At 38.4% G+C, this 15,457-nt stretch overlaps 1 protein-coding gene across 1 annotated transcript in view; it reads left to right on the plus strand.

Moving 5' to 3' along the window:
- The first annotated feature begins 3,204 nt into the window (after window positions 1–3,204).
- Window positions 3,205–15,457, plus strand: part of SHROOM3 (shroom family member 3) — a 577,837-nt gene continuing 565,584 nt past the window's right edge. The window contains exon 1 of the mRNA XM_007949040.1: window positions 3,205–3,372. Within this exon, the coding sequence (XP_007947231.1) occupies window positions 3,205–3,372 (168 nt within the window). The remainder of the gene's footprint in view (window positions 3,373–15,457) is intronic.

Raw genomic sequence — 15,457 nt, forward strand, 5'->3', positions numbered from 1 at the left:
TTGCTTATTTGTTCAGTTGTGATTATAACTTAGATTATAGCCTAGAAAACCTTATGAGGGAGTTCTTCTCTATTACATTGGGTTGTTGTGAATCTAAATTGAGCAACAGCACCTAACAGCAAAAACAAAGGAGTCCCAAACCTCCCCCCAAAATTTGGAACCACTGACTTAAAGAAGGAATAGCTGGGCCCAGGGCTATGATATCACCAGAACGCTGTCTCCTTTTCTCAGGCTGAGCTCCTCCTTCCTCGTTGTTGTTATGTGCCATTAAGTCGGCCCTACTCATAGCGACCCCTCCTTGGGTTCCCAAGGCAGTATCACTAAGAAGTTGATTGACCAACCTTCCTTCCGAGGAGTGGCTGGTGGGTCATCCATTCACTCAGGGATTGTAAATCCTACATTCATGATTTAAAAAGACAACAATCCTGGTCTTAGTTAGATTTGTGCCCCTTCCACTGTCAGGATCTTGAAACAATAAGAATTTTCTCTCTTTAGGAAGAAGAGGGGTTCTGATTTCATTTTTCAATTAGAGTTTGGGTCCAAATCGAATACCTTAACAGAAGTTCTCCTTATGGATTAGCAATACTGACCCAATAGGAATTTTTTTGTTGTTGTTGTTGCCATCAGCTATGCAATGACCTGCCCTAAAGCTAAGATTCCATCCCTGAATGTCTTAAGACATTGCTTGCATCCGACTCCAGTCAGATGGTTTAACCTCTTCAGGCCTCTGTGTCTTACCTCTGACAATAATGTGGAGAAGGGGGAGCTAGTCTCCTGCAGCTTTAACATTCTTTGAACGTGAGCAATGAAAGATGGGGAAAAAAGTTGTCCCAACCTTCGTCTATCAGTTACTATAATGAATAACCACATAATAAAGCGTTACATAATTTACTTTCAAATTATATGTACATTTTCATTAAATATTTATATTTCTTAAATATTTGATGATAATATAGAGATTTCATCAGTTAACAAACACCAGCTTCTATTATTCACCACTTATATTTTGCTTATTTCCTTTGCTTATTGTTTTCAGTTTCATTATTTTAAATATTAAATGTTGATTCTGTAAAATCCCATTTTTTTTTTAACAAAGATTATCAAGAGCAAGGTCATAAGGGTTACAAAAAATAATTTTTCAAGAAAAACTGTTCATTAACTTAGGAATTTTATTTTTAAAAATATGTATGCTTTGAATAATGGAGTGAAAGAGAAGTCAATATTTCTCCTTTTATTCTTTAAAATTAAGCTTTAAATGGAAACCCTAATAAAAGTTGCATAAATTGCTCTTAAGAATCAGGCAATCTTCACCATATATTTTCATTTTGTACACCTTATGTTTCTACTAGAATACTAATATTAAATAAAGTAAGATTTTATTTTTTTGTCTTTGAGCCTTTCAGAAATGACTACTGAAAGTTAAATAACACATGTCTTGTGTTGTACATCAAATATTACCTAGTCTTGTTTGCATATTGTGTCTACTTCTTTTTAACTTTTCATTAATTAGAGGCACCAATGCAAAATTAAATTGTTACCAAAACCCACAGTAATTTTAACCTCAATATCCAACACAATTCACGTTATCACATACTTTTAAAAGGAAAACGTTTTAGTGAACACATTCCTTGAAAAGGATTCTAATTTATTCCAGTAAGCTAATAAGTTGGTGCTTCTAGTCAAAATAAAGTTATTTTGTACTGTTCAAATTTTTAAGTCATTGTTAGTCGCCATTGAATCGATTTGGACTCACGTCATGTTCAATTTTTACATAGCGTTATTACAAAATTACACTGATAATCTGAAATCAGAAATTTCAGCCTGAATGTCTATTATTTGCCAAGCATTATGTATTTCTTTTCCTTTAATGAGTGAATAACAACAATCTTGGAATAAATAATAAGCAATTAAAATATAGAAGAAAGCCTGCTCCTGTGTTTGTATTGAGACAAACAAAACTTGATAGGAGAGTCCTATTTCAAGAGGTATGGCTGGTGATATACTATACTTGATATTTTCTTCAAACATTGCGTCCTCATCTTGACATTTATAAAAACCACTCAAGGCACCGCTTCTCAAACTTGGCTGCACAGTAGAATTTCCCAGAGACTTTTCAAAAATTCCAATGCCTGGGTCTCACCCCTGGAGATTCTGCTTTAATTGGCATGAGATGGGGCTATTCTGTCAACTATTTTCTACCCCTTAGTAATTAGCCATCTGTATGGTATTTCAACTTACACGTTTCATCAACTGTAAGGCTGTTTTGATTGGTCAGTTCTTTATGGTGAACTGAATTCTGCACAGCAGTGCTTACTGTGCAGAAAGGCGGCAATGCCTCTCTGCCTTAATCCTTTTTCCTCTCACTTCCTTACTCTGTCTCTCAGAGGAAGCTAGAGGCAGCAGCAGCAGCAGCAGCAGTTGATGATCGTGAAAAGTACCAAAGAAACCAGCTGCCTCCTTGGTATTCTTCCCACTAAGGGTTCATCTACCAGGGTGGTGTTTTTTTTTTTTTTAATATTCTTTACATCCTGCCACAACTTTATTTTTTTTCAAGAAACAAATTACAAAGTTACTGCTGAAAAAAAAAAAAAAAAAAGTAAGTGAAAAGTTTCAGCACAGCTTTTCTCTCTCTTTGGGAAAAGTCAGAAAATTCTGGAGCCAGCAGAAGCATAGTAAGTGCTTTCTTTCTTTTAAAACTACTTCTGGGGAGGGAGGAGGCTATTGTAATGGTAAATTTCACTGGGCGAGGAAGAAAAGGCTAATAATCAATCAAATATGAGGTATTCATTTGAATTTTTACCATTTTCTTGCTGTATCATAAGACTGTTTTAATTTCCTGGGTCAAATATACAGAAAAAATTTTTTTGGTGTGTGTATGTGTGAAATGCAAGCAATCTTCATAGTGACATAGAAGTTTTTTTTTCAAAAGGAGTGGAGAGATCTCCACCACTCGGGGGCTTCAGTGAGACCTGGAATTCCTGGAGGAGGATTTACTTTGAGAATCGTTAAAGTGAAAAATCCCCCTGGGTCAGCATCCTGGAGATAAGCTTGGAGCATTTTACATCCGGAAGAACTCCTTTCTGGAAACCTTTCTTTTGGCTGGCGTGTGTCATGAAGGATGGGATAACTGGCGCTGTACAAGTACTGCTTTTCTGAATCTGCTCCAGGCATTTTAAATTTAACTCGAGGGGACATGTGTTTAGCATGATGAGGACCACGGAGAACTTCCATAAGAGCAGTACCACGCTAAACCCTAAGGCAGCTCCCAAGGGAAGGTACATTTATCTGGAAGTGTTCCTGCAGGGAGGAGCTCCCTGGGGTTTTACTTTGAAAGGTGGTCTGGAGCACGGAGAACCATTAATCATCTCTAAGGTATGATTCTTTTTCCCCATATTGTTTCTTATTCAAATTGTTTCTTCAATTTCCATACTTTTGACAGATTTTGTCAAAAATGCAAAATAATGCTGAGGGTAGCCTGAATAGCTGTTTCATTCCTTTCTGATTATCTGGAAATATTTTGCATAGCTTGGTGATTGAAAGAAAAAATGTGTCTCATTTACTCTATGAAATCCTGGGAAAAATGTGCTTGTTCAATGGATAATCTTCTCTTTTTGTGAATGAAATAGTGTAAAACCCATCACCACACGATCTTTTCAGTTATAAATCGGATTAAAGATTAAAACAAGGTTAACATGGTGGCATGGTATATGCATGAATTTATTTAGATACGGCTAGGAAAATACCCACTATTTTTTCCTCAACTGAAAATATCTAGCATTTACTTTTTTTTTTTTTCTTAGAATTTGTTAATAATCTAGATAATTGATGGCTTAACTATTACTGCTTTTTTCCTACTCAGGAGAATTAAATCAGTGTTCAGTATAGTTCAAGAGCAAAACACTATTTCTGCCTATCTATCTGTACATTTAAATCAGTTTTTAAAGACAATGATCTTGGAACATGCCTCAATTCTTCATTTATCTTTTGGTATGAGTAAGCATACTTAGTGAATGAATCCTTTGTGTGCTCTAGGGTTAGTATTTTTGTGTTTCTCTTAAACTGCAGAGCTTAACATGACCTTTTGTAATATTTATTTTAAAGTTTCAGGACATTACCCAGTTAATATAACAGAGTGTAAGAGCCTTTCATACATATGCTTTACTCAAGGATAAACATGCATTTAATTTGAGTTCTGTTACCTGTTTAAAGTTATTTTTCATACCCCCAAAAGTCTATCTTTTCAGGGAGATCAAAGAGATTCTTACTGTGGATGAGCCAGTGGGAATTTATTTCCACAGCAAATCAGTCAAGAGTGTGCAGGACACCACTGCTAGCTGTTTGACTTTTCCCAAGGAAAACTAAAGATAATGTGTGTATGTGTATCAGCTAGGGAGGCTTCCAGCTATAGATAACTGAAGACCTGCTTTATGGTGGCTTAAGAAAATTGGGGTTTGTTTTTCTCATATTACAAGAAGTCTGGAGGTAGGCTGTGCAGGCACAGAGCAGAAACTCAAAAATGTCCTCAAGGAGCTCACTTGTCTCTCCATCCTTACAGTGTTGGCTTTTGTCTTCATGGTTGCATGATGGATACTGCACCTCAAGCATTGCGTCTTCATTTCAGGAATAGTTTATTTTTGTTTGGAAGGAGACACCCTCACCCTAAGACTTTTGCTTACATCTCATCAACAGAACTGTGCCACATGCCTGTCCTTAGACAGTTGCTGGCCAAGGGAAATGAGATTACCATGACTAGTTTAGGCCAATAGGATTTATCTCCTGGGTTCTCCAGTAAGGACCTAGGAATCTCTGCCTACTATTTGAAACAAAAAGGGCGGGGGGAGCTCTGTTTGCAGGAAGAAGGAAGAAATGGCTGCTGGATAGACATCTGGGAATATCTGCCACAATCATAAATACCATCTCTGCATTTTGAAAGCCTGATTGTGTGTTCAGTGTGCCTGGCGTCTAATGACAAAATATTATGTCGCTTTATATTAGAATACAGTTTGCTATCAGACAGACCTAATCTTACCATGAATAAGCCAGCCTCTCTAAACCTCTGTTTTAACTGCAGAATAGGAGCTCTGGTAACGTAGTGCCTAAGGCACTTGACTGCTAACCAGAAGACTGGTGGTTCAAACCCACCAGCCACTCCTCGGAAGGAAGGTTGGGCAATCTACTTCCGTAGTGATACTGCCTTGGAAACCCAAGGAGGGGTCGCTATGAGTCAGGTCTCATATAACAACAGCATAACAACAACAACAACACATAACAACAACAACAACAACAACATGAGTCGAGTCCAACGCAACGACACATAACAACAACAACTATCTATATATCTTAGCGGGCTGTGTACGGAAGGATTAAATGAGACCATATGGGTGGGGCATTTAGCATAGCGCCTAGTACATAGAAGGAGCCTGATATATCTTTTTTCTTTTTCTTTTCTTTACTCATCTCATTTCATTTATTTAGTTTTAAATTTTATTTTATTTTTAGTAAAAATACAAAAAAAGCTACACCATTTCAACAAATTATACATGTACAGTTTACTGACATTATTTACATTCTTCAAGTTGTGTAACCATTCTCTCTATCCTTATCCAAAGTATTCCACTTCTATTAATGTAAAATCACTGCCCACTAAGTGTCTCTTCTAACCTTTCCAGATGTTGTTGTCAATTTGATCCTACATAGATAAATCCTTGAGACAGCACAAGGCTCAAGGCAGAAATACTTTAACAATTAGGCTAAATTGTTTGGTTCAAAGCAGAGGGAAGTTTTGATCTGAGGTTTAAGGATTAAAAATTATCTCTCAGGGCAACAGTTTCAGGTAGGTGTTCACCTAGCCTCAATGGCTTCAGAAGGTCTGGATAACATTGAGAGCTGAAAACAATCTTAACAAAGATTAAAGTTGCTTTTTGTTGTTCAAGGAGACATTTGCATTAGACTACAGGTTTGGCTGCTATACAAAGATCCAGAATAAGAAATAAGAATAACTTAAAGCTGTTTTTGTTCGTTGCTGACAAGTCAATTCCAATTGATGATGACACCATGTGTTAGGGAGTAGAACTGCTCCACGGGATTTTCGTGGGAAGGATTCCCTGGGTGGTGCAAATGGTTAAGCACTGGACTACTAACCAAAAAGTTGGTGGTTCAACCCACCCTGAGGCACATCAGAAGTAAGGCTTGATGATCTGCTTCTGAAAGGTCACAGCCTTGAAAACTCTATGGAGCACAGTTTCACTGTGCAAACTTGGGGTCACCATGAGCCATAATCGACTGAGTGGCAACTAACAATAATCTTAATGGAAGCAGATTTCAGGTGTTTTCTCATGCAGCTCCAAACCACCAACCTTTAGGTTAGCAGTGGAGTGTAAACTGCTTGTGCCACCTAGGGCATAAACCAAACTGAAATATGGCTCTATGGTGTCAGAGTCAAGTTCTTTCTATCTTATGGCTTCCATTCCTGGGATGACGTCCTGTCTGCATGGTCCAAGGTGATGTGCTGCCAGAAATGCTTTCCAATCAGTGATAAAAAGGAAACAGAGGAGAGAAGACCATCTTCTTTCCCTCTAAGGTAGTAGTAGCTAAAACTGCTTTGTCCACTATGGTAGCTATTTCCATTTAAATTAAAATTAATTAACATTATTAAAATCCTTAGAAATTTAGGTAAAATAAAAATTTCAGTTACTCATGTGTGCTATCCACATCTTATGTGCCACATTGCTCCAAAACCCTTGAACATCTCCTCCCATCTTCTCTGTTGGGCAAACTCCTGTTCATGAAAGCTCCACTTCTTTCTCCCTGCAGTATTCCTGATTTTATCAAGTTGACTTAAGCCATCCCTCTTCTGTACTCCTATACCATGTACTTCTTACACTGAATTGTCGTTTTTTATTAATGTTGACTGACTTCTCAGAAGTCTGCAAGCCTCTTCAAGGCATGGACTATTTTGTTTATTTTCTTCTCCACTGTATCTAACCTGTGGAGCTCTGGTGGCATAGTGCCTAAGGCATTTGACTGCTAACCAGATGGCTGGCAGTTCAAACCCACCAGCCACTCCTTGGAAGGAAAATTGGGCAATCTACTTCCATACAGACACTGCCTTGAAAACCCAAGGAGGAGTCACTATGAGTTGGATCCGACTCCACGGCAGTGAAGTTTTTTTTTTTTTTTTTTAACATCTAACTCAAAATTTGGGTAGCAATGAAAGACAATATGTTGAGTAAATGAAAGGAAATGGACTTTGCATTTCCAGTATCTAGCACATGCCTGACACTGAGTATGTGCTTCATAACTTTTATTGAATTGATAAGAAAAAGGCAGAATGATGAACAAAGGAAAAAGTGCAGGTTAGCTATACCCTACTAACCAAATGTCCACTCTACCCCCAAGGTAGGGTGGCCCCATTGTAGGAGAACAGAAAGTATAGTACACATTGAGTCATACATATGAAAGACACGTGCACATTATATAAAGCAGTTGTAAGTTCCCAGGTTCTGGATGACAATATAATGAATGAAGTATCATTTTTCTTTAAGTACAAATGAGGTTGGAGAATGAATGGGGGAAAAGGAACTACAAAAGGGTGGCAATAAAAGAAATTATTTTAAAATTGCTTTCTTGAGATTTAATGTCCTTGAAAAGGAAAGGTGTGGTTGAGGAGAGGGAACTTCAAAAAGAAAGGGTGACATTTTTCTAAATAGTGATAATAAGTGGAAGCTCAGGTAACTCAATAGTTCAGGAAGTTGGCAGGATGATTTTATTATGACTCACTCTGTTTGTGGCTGAGAAAAGCAGTTCCACCTGCACCTCTAGTGCTCAGTGAGGATACACCTGCCACCAAGGTTCTTAAATAGAGTAACAACAATGATGACAACAAACAACAAGTTCTGGTACTTATTGAGCACTTACTATGTGCCAGGCTCTATTCTAAATTTTCCACAAGTATTAACTTATTTAATTTTTACAACTCTATGAGGAAGGCAGTATTTTATATATGAAATACAGAATTTGAGTAACTGTCGAAGTAATAATTTGTGCCATCTAAGGACTTAAACAATATAGGACTCAAACAATATAGGACTTAAACAATATAGGAGTTTATATATCTTTCACATAATAGTCTGAATCAAACTGAAAAAATGATTCTGCAGTGTCAGGGACTCAAGTTCCTTCTATCCCCTTTCTCCCATCCCTGAGACGATGCCCTGTCTACATGGTTTAAGATGTGCCACAAGATCTACTTTGAGTCAGTGAGACACAGGAAAGAGGGGGAGAGAAGCTATCCTCCAGTAAGTGACAGAGCTGGCATTTGAAGCCAGGCATTCTGGTTCCAGAGTCCATGCACTTAACTCACTACACCATTTAGCTACTGTTGCCTTCCAAATATTGGGCTCTATTTGTATTGTAGAACTATTGTCTGGGTAATATGGGTTTGATCTTTATGTATATGTACTTAAATATATAAAGCTCATACATAGAGAATTTATATATAAATATAAAATTTTATGCACATAAGTATATATAAAAAATGTGAAGTCTTTATACACAGATATTTTGCACCACCAGAGCTCCTAAAATCTATATGATAAATGTATAGATTTATATCGAAAGATACAGATATATAAAGAAAGGTTGGCAGTTTGAACCCACCCAGTGGCTCTGCAGGAGAAAGCCCTGGCATCTGCTTCCGTAAAGATTACAGCCTAGAAAACCCTATGAGGCAGCTCTATACCACCACCGTCTTCTTCCTGTCCATCTAAACCACTGCCTTGCTGTACACCTTGCCCACCATGGCGCCTCTCACTAACCTCATCCCATTTCTGTTTTTTCATTCTTCATCTAAATGAGGAGGTGTGTGTGAGGTGAAGTCAGAGACACTCCAAACAGATATCCTGAGGCTTCCTGTTGTCTGCCATCACTGATTTTAAACAGATCCTTTCATTGAGTTATTTTAGCCTTAGAGTTAGCAGAAGAATTAGTAGGAGCTCTGGTGTTGCAAGGAGCTCTGGTAGCATAGTGCCTAAGGCACTTGATAGCTAACCAGAAGTCTGGCAGTTCAAACCCTCCAGCCACTCTTCGAAAGGAAGGTTGGACAATCTACTTCCATAGTGATACCGCCTCGTAAACCCAAGGAGTGGTTGCCATGAGTTGGGTCCGACTCTACGGCACATAACAACAACAACTGGTGTTGCAGTGGTTAAAGCATTTGGCTGCTAACCAAAAGGTCAATGGTTCGAATATACCAACCACTCCGTGGGAGAAAGATGAAGCAGTCTGTTTCTGTAAAGATTTACAGCCTTGGAAGCCCTATGGGGCAGTTCTATGAGCTCTGGTAGCATAGTGCCTAAGGCATTTGACTGCTAACCAGAAGTCTGGTGGTTCAAACCCACCAGCCACTCCTTGGAAGGAAGATTGGGCAATCTACTTCTATAGAGATACAGTCCTGGAAACTCAAGGAGGAATCACTATGAGTTGGATTTGATGGCAGTGTGTGTGTGTGTGTGTGTGGGGGGGGAGTTCTACTTTGTCCTATAGGGTTGCCATGAGTTGGAATCGGCTCAATGACAGTCACGTTTTTTGCTTTAGCCTAGAATCCTCTTAGAATTCTCTTTATGATCCTGTTTCTGGAGAGAATCATCCAAGGCACAGTAGTCAACTACCATTTTAAAATGAAATGAACTGCTTAAATAAACTGTGAGAGACTTTGGGAATACAAGCAATACATAGGTTAGCAAATTACTCATCTGCAACATGGTTAAATTGTCTGGATGACTATGTTGAGATTTTCTCATTTCTATGTTTTCTATATCCATTTGTCCAGATTCAGCACTTTTCAACCTAGCAGCCTTAGTGCTCCTTGGTTTCAACACTAGCTTGTTGTTGTTGTTGTTATGTGCCGTCGAGTCGGCCCTGACTCATAGCGACCCCTCCTTGGGTTTCCAAGGCAGTATCACTATGGAAGTAGGATTGCCCAACCTTCCTTCCGAGGAGTGGATGGTGGGTTTGAACCGCCAGCCTTCTGGTTAGCAGTCAAGTGCTTTTAGCCACTATGCTACCAGAGCTCCTTCAACACTAGCATCAGCCGTATAATCTCTCTGGGCCCATTTGTTCTGCAGGAAAACAGTCTTACTTCACCAGTTCTTCAGCCACAGTCTCTAAGTTCAATTTTGAAATGGATTTTTTAAGCAGTTCCCCAAGATGGAAGCCTGGTTAATTTTGTTTACTTCAAAATCATCATCCCTGTCTCTTTCCAAGTCCCAAGCTGTAATCCATTTGTTAGTTCTGATGTTTTAAAATAGTCACTCTCTTCTGAGGTTCACTTTTCACCTTTTTTATTTTTCCTGTTAACATTTTTTGCCCTTCATTACCAGGTCTCCGGGTGGTGAAGTGATTTGAACTTAATTACTCATCTAAAGGTTGGCAGTTTGAAACCACCCACTAGCACCATGAAAGAAAGTCCTGGTGATCTGATGCTGAAAAGATTACTCACTGCCATTGAGTTAATTCTGACTCACAGCGACCCTACAGGACAGAGTACAACTGTCCCATAGGGTTTACAAGACTATGAATCTTTACAGAATCAGACTGCCTTATCTTTCTCCCACAGAGCTGTTGGGGGGGTTCAAACTCTTGAACTTTTGGTTAGCAGATGAATGTCTTCACCACTGCACCAAAGATTACAGCCAAGAAAACCCTATGTGGCATAGTTCTACTCTATAACACTTTGGGTTACCATGCATTGGAATCAACTCAATGGCAGCAGGTTTGGTGGTTTTTTTTTTTTTTTTTTTTTTTTTCCCTTCATACTAGGGTATCTTCATCTCTGTGCTGCCCTGAAACTAAATTCTTTCTCATCGTTCAATCCACCTTCATTTGCATTAATTCCTCTTTCCTCTCATCCTCCAAGCACCATTATTCACGCTGTCTTTTAAAACTATTTACATGTCAGCATCCTGCCAATAAATAGTAATCCTTTTAAAATCAGGGAATGGGTTTTTACTCATGCTGTACTCCTGTTTTCCTAGCAAAACACTTTTCATTTCACACACAGCAAATTCTCAATAACTGTTAAATGAATCATAGGAGTTTAGAGCTATAAAGAATCTCAGCAATCATCGAATCCAACTTCCTCATTATTTTCAGAGATAAAACTGAGATACAAACAGTTCTCTTATTTTGTAAGATGGTTTCTGCCTCAGCAAACAAATTATGTGTGTGTGAACATGTAACACACAACTACCAGTTGCGTGGAATTGACTCCAACCCATGGTGACCTCATGCATGTTAGAGTAGAACTGTGCTCTATAGGATTTTCAATAGCTGATTGTTTGGAAGTAAAATGACCAGGCCTTTCTTCCAAGTACCACTTGGTAGACTTGAACTTTCAATTTTTCCGTCAGCTGCCAAAAGCATTAACTATTTGCACCACCCAGGGACTCTGAGAGCACAACTAGTAAGGAATTAATTGTTCTCTAGTTGTGTCATTCGTACTTTCATATGAACTGCAGCTCTCCAGTCAGGCTATTAACTTCTAAAAGCTAAGGATTTTTTCCCCCCTCCCTACCTCCCTTCTTCCCTTTCTTCCTTCTCCTTCTTTTCTTTTTGTTATCCAGTGCTTAGGCTATGCATCACAAAAAGAAAAATATAAATGGATGTTACTGGGGACCTGTCTTTGTTAGAAAGGTGTTTAGGGCCTTATGCGATCATGATGCTAGAAAAACCTGTAAAAGTTTTTTTCTTTCTTTTTTTTTTTTTTAAAGACATGTAGTTGAGTTTGGCTTTCAATTTAATGATGCCTTGCGCATATTTAAGGAACTCTGGTAGCATAGTGCCTAAGGCACTTGACTGCTAACCAGAAGGCTGGCGGTTCAAACCCACCAGCCACTCCTTGGAAGGAAGGTTGGGCAATCTACTTCCGTAGTGATATCGCCTTGGAAACTCAAGGAGGGCTCGCTATGAGTGAGGTCCGACTTGATGGCACATAACAACAACACCAGTGCCTAAGGCATTTGACTGTTAAACAGTGAGTCAGATTGGTGGTTCAAACCCAACAGCTACTCCACAAAAGGAACATGGGACAATCTACTTCGGTAAAGATTTACCACCTCGGAAACCCAAAGGGGATTGCTATAAGTAGGAAGCAACCCGATGGCAGTGAGGTTTTTCTTTCTTTTTTTTTTTTTTTTGGTTTGGTGATGTAGTGGTTAAGGAATTTGGCTGCTAACCAAAAGGCTGATAGTTCCAATCCACCATCTGCTCCATGGAAGAAAAATGAGACAATCTGCTTCCATAAAGATTTACATCCTTGGAAACCCAATGGTGGGTTGCTGTGAGTCAAAATTGATTCGATGGCAGTGAGTTTGGTTTGGCTGCACATATTTAATGCTTAGTAAATATCTGTTGAATTGAATTAGAATGGAGAAAAAAGGAGAAATTTCTATTTTTTTTTAATCTTTAAAAAGTTACCTAAACTTTGGTTACAGTGTTATGTGTTCTCAGACACAACTAAACTTGTTATCCTGTTAATGGTGTTGAAAATAACTTTTATTTAAGTAGCATACTGAGGTGGTGTGACAGATGGGCTTTACCATTAACAAGAACTTTGCTTTTCTTTTGAGCTAATAGATTCCCAAGTCATTGCCTCCTACACTGAAACCAAACCAAACCAACTCACTCCCGTCAAGTCAGTCCTGACTCATAGCAACACCTCCTTGGGTTTCCGAGATGGTATCTCTAAGAAAGTGGATTGCCAAGTCTTCCTTCCTAGTGGCTGGTGGGTTTGAACCGCCAGCCTTCTGGTTAGCAGTCAAATGCCTTGGGCAATATAGAAAGTCCCTCATTATATGTGTCTAGTCACATTGTGGGCTCCCTCAAATGAGATTCACAACTGTTTCTGAAATTAAATTGTGTTTCCTTTCCTACACAGGAATCACAATTCAATTTCAGAAACAGTTGTCAGTCTCATTTTTAGGAAGCCCACAGTGTGTGACTGGAGATGAATAATGAGGGACTTTCTATCAGTCTTTGGAAAAACAAAATCTCAAAGGCCATTCTGGATCTTAACTAACTGATAGACAGATTCTTCCAAGTCTCTCCCTTTCATCTAGTTCTAAACAGAGAACATTTTGATTCAAAGAGCTGCAGAACCAGAGTTCTTGCACTTGGTCCATCGCTGGAGTCCATCCATCTCTTGCTGTGACATCCCAGGCACTTCCAAATGAGGCAAAGATTCTTTGCTCCATCCAAGCACTGTTTTCCCCCTCTTCTAATGGTTTTCCCACAAAAGATAAATTGATAAACTGTTTGTGTACCTCAATCTGTAGAATAGAAGGGACAATTCTTTCCTCCCTTCAGAGGAAGCTTTCCTAACTTGGCAGATGGATGTGCAGAGCACATCGTTCTGGGCATTTGAGCCTGAATTTGCTCTTGCGTCAACTGCACTTTTTTCATTCCTCAGCTATTCATGCATCTATTCATTATAGTCTTCTCCATTTTGAATGGCATTTTTGTCTTCAAAATTGATGGGACTTTTACCTCAAGTCTTTTTTTTTTTTTAAGTGCTCAATTTTTCTTTCTTTTCTTTTTTTTTTTTTAGCATGTTTATGTTAATTTAGGTTTACCATTTCTACATTATCTTTTTTTTTCTTTCATTTTAGGCAGGGCAGTCCAGTGTGGCAAAATATACATCTTAGACAATATAGGGCTTGAAATGATGATAAACAAGTTCATTTCTGCCATAGTCTTTGCTGACTATGTGACCACAGTCAAGTAACTTAGGCTTAACCTCAGTTTCTTCAGCTTTAAAAAATCCCATTCTCAAAAAGTGGGGTTGTCATTAAGCATCCAATGGATTAAACAATACAATAGTGCTTTGAAATGACAAAATGCAATCCAGATGTTGGCTATGATATGATGATATTCACTGGTGGTAGAATAGTAGAAACCAAGCAGAAGTTAGCAACTCATATAACAAAGATGACATTTGGTTGATTATCTGTATCATAACCAATAGCTGCTACCTCATACTGATACACTGAACAGATAATTCCCTGTCTTTGTGGAGCTCATATTCCTGTAGAAAGACACTGGCAATAAATATGTTTGTGCATAATAATTTCAGAGTATGGGAAGTATTTTGAATGGAAAAATAACAACAATATGATGGCTTCCAAGTGGTACTGGATGTTGGGGTGGGGGATGAAGAGCAGAATTTACTTCTTGTTGTTAGTTATCATTGAGTTATCTCCAACTCATGGTGACCTTATGTATAACAGAATGAAACATTGCTCAGTCCTATACCAACTGCATGATCATTGATACATTTGAATCTGTTGCTGTGGCTATTGTGTCAATTAATTGCAATGGATTGTTCTCCCTGACACTCTACCATATATGATGTCTTTTTCTAGCAATTGGTCTTTCTTGATGACATGCCCAAAGTAAATCTTGCCATCCTCACTACTAAAGAGCGTTCTGATTGTAGAAGAAATGCAACTAGGATTTTACTTAGAGAAGGGTTTCCTGAGGAATTGACATTTTGAGCTAAGACCTGACAGATGAGAAATAAGAAGTCAGACATGCAAAGAGGTTTGGAAGTTGGGTTGAGACAGGAAAGTCTTAGAATGTTCCAGAACAAAAAGAGTATCAATTATTGGAGCACAGTAAGCAAGGGAAAAGGAGCTCTGGTGGCATAGTGCTTAAGGCATTTGACTACTGGTTAGCAGGCTAAGGGACAACTTTAGAAGGCTGGCAGTTCAAATCCACCAGCCACTCCTCGGAAGGAAGACTGGGCAATCGACTTTCATAGAGACAGTGCCTCAGAAACCCAAGGAAAGGTCACTATGAGTCAGAATCAACTTGACGGCAGTGAGTCTATTTTTTTTTTTTTTTTTTTTTGGTTTTAAGCAAAGGAGAGAGTGGTATGAAATGAGAGCAAGGTATAGGTCATATAGAAACTTGTAGGCTGTAGAAAGGATCTTGGATTGGATTTAAATGCAGAGTGTAAGGGTACATGATACTAACAATCTTTCCCTATTCTTAATGAGATGGACCAATTGCATACATTTAAACACTAGGAGATTTTTAGTGCTGGCTCTTTAAGCCATCTTCTTTTCTCTCTATCATAAATGTTTCTTACATAATTCCTGAGGCTACAAGAGGACAGGACCTTCTAAAAGATAGTTGTCAATATTCATTGTAACATATGGAATGATGCACAAATAAGCAGCAAATATTCTTTTTTTAATGAGTTGAAAGAAGGTTATCCTTGACTCCATAACTGTTGCTCTCTTGGGTTATTTTTCAGTTCTAAGTCAACAAGATTTGCTAAGGTTGCTTCTATTTGGTAATATGACTATCTTTACTGAAGTACTGCTCACTGAAGCTTCACAAAACCCTCTCAGGTGTAAGTCCTATGATTATTTCCATTTTATAGATGAAGAAACTGGAA

This window comes from Orycteropus afer, unplaced genomic scaffold (genome assembly GCF_000298275.1).
Source record: "Orycteropus afer afer isolate SDZICR_OR568_19922 unplaced genomic scaffold, OryAfe1.0 scaffold00235, whole genome shotgun sequence".
Classification (NCBI taxonomy): domain Eukaryota; kingdom Metazoa; phylum Chordata; class Mammalia; order Tubulidentata; family Orycteropodidae; genus Orycteropus; species Orycteropus afer.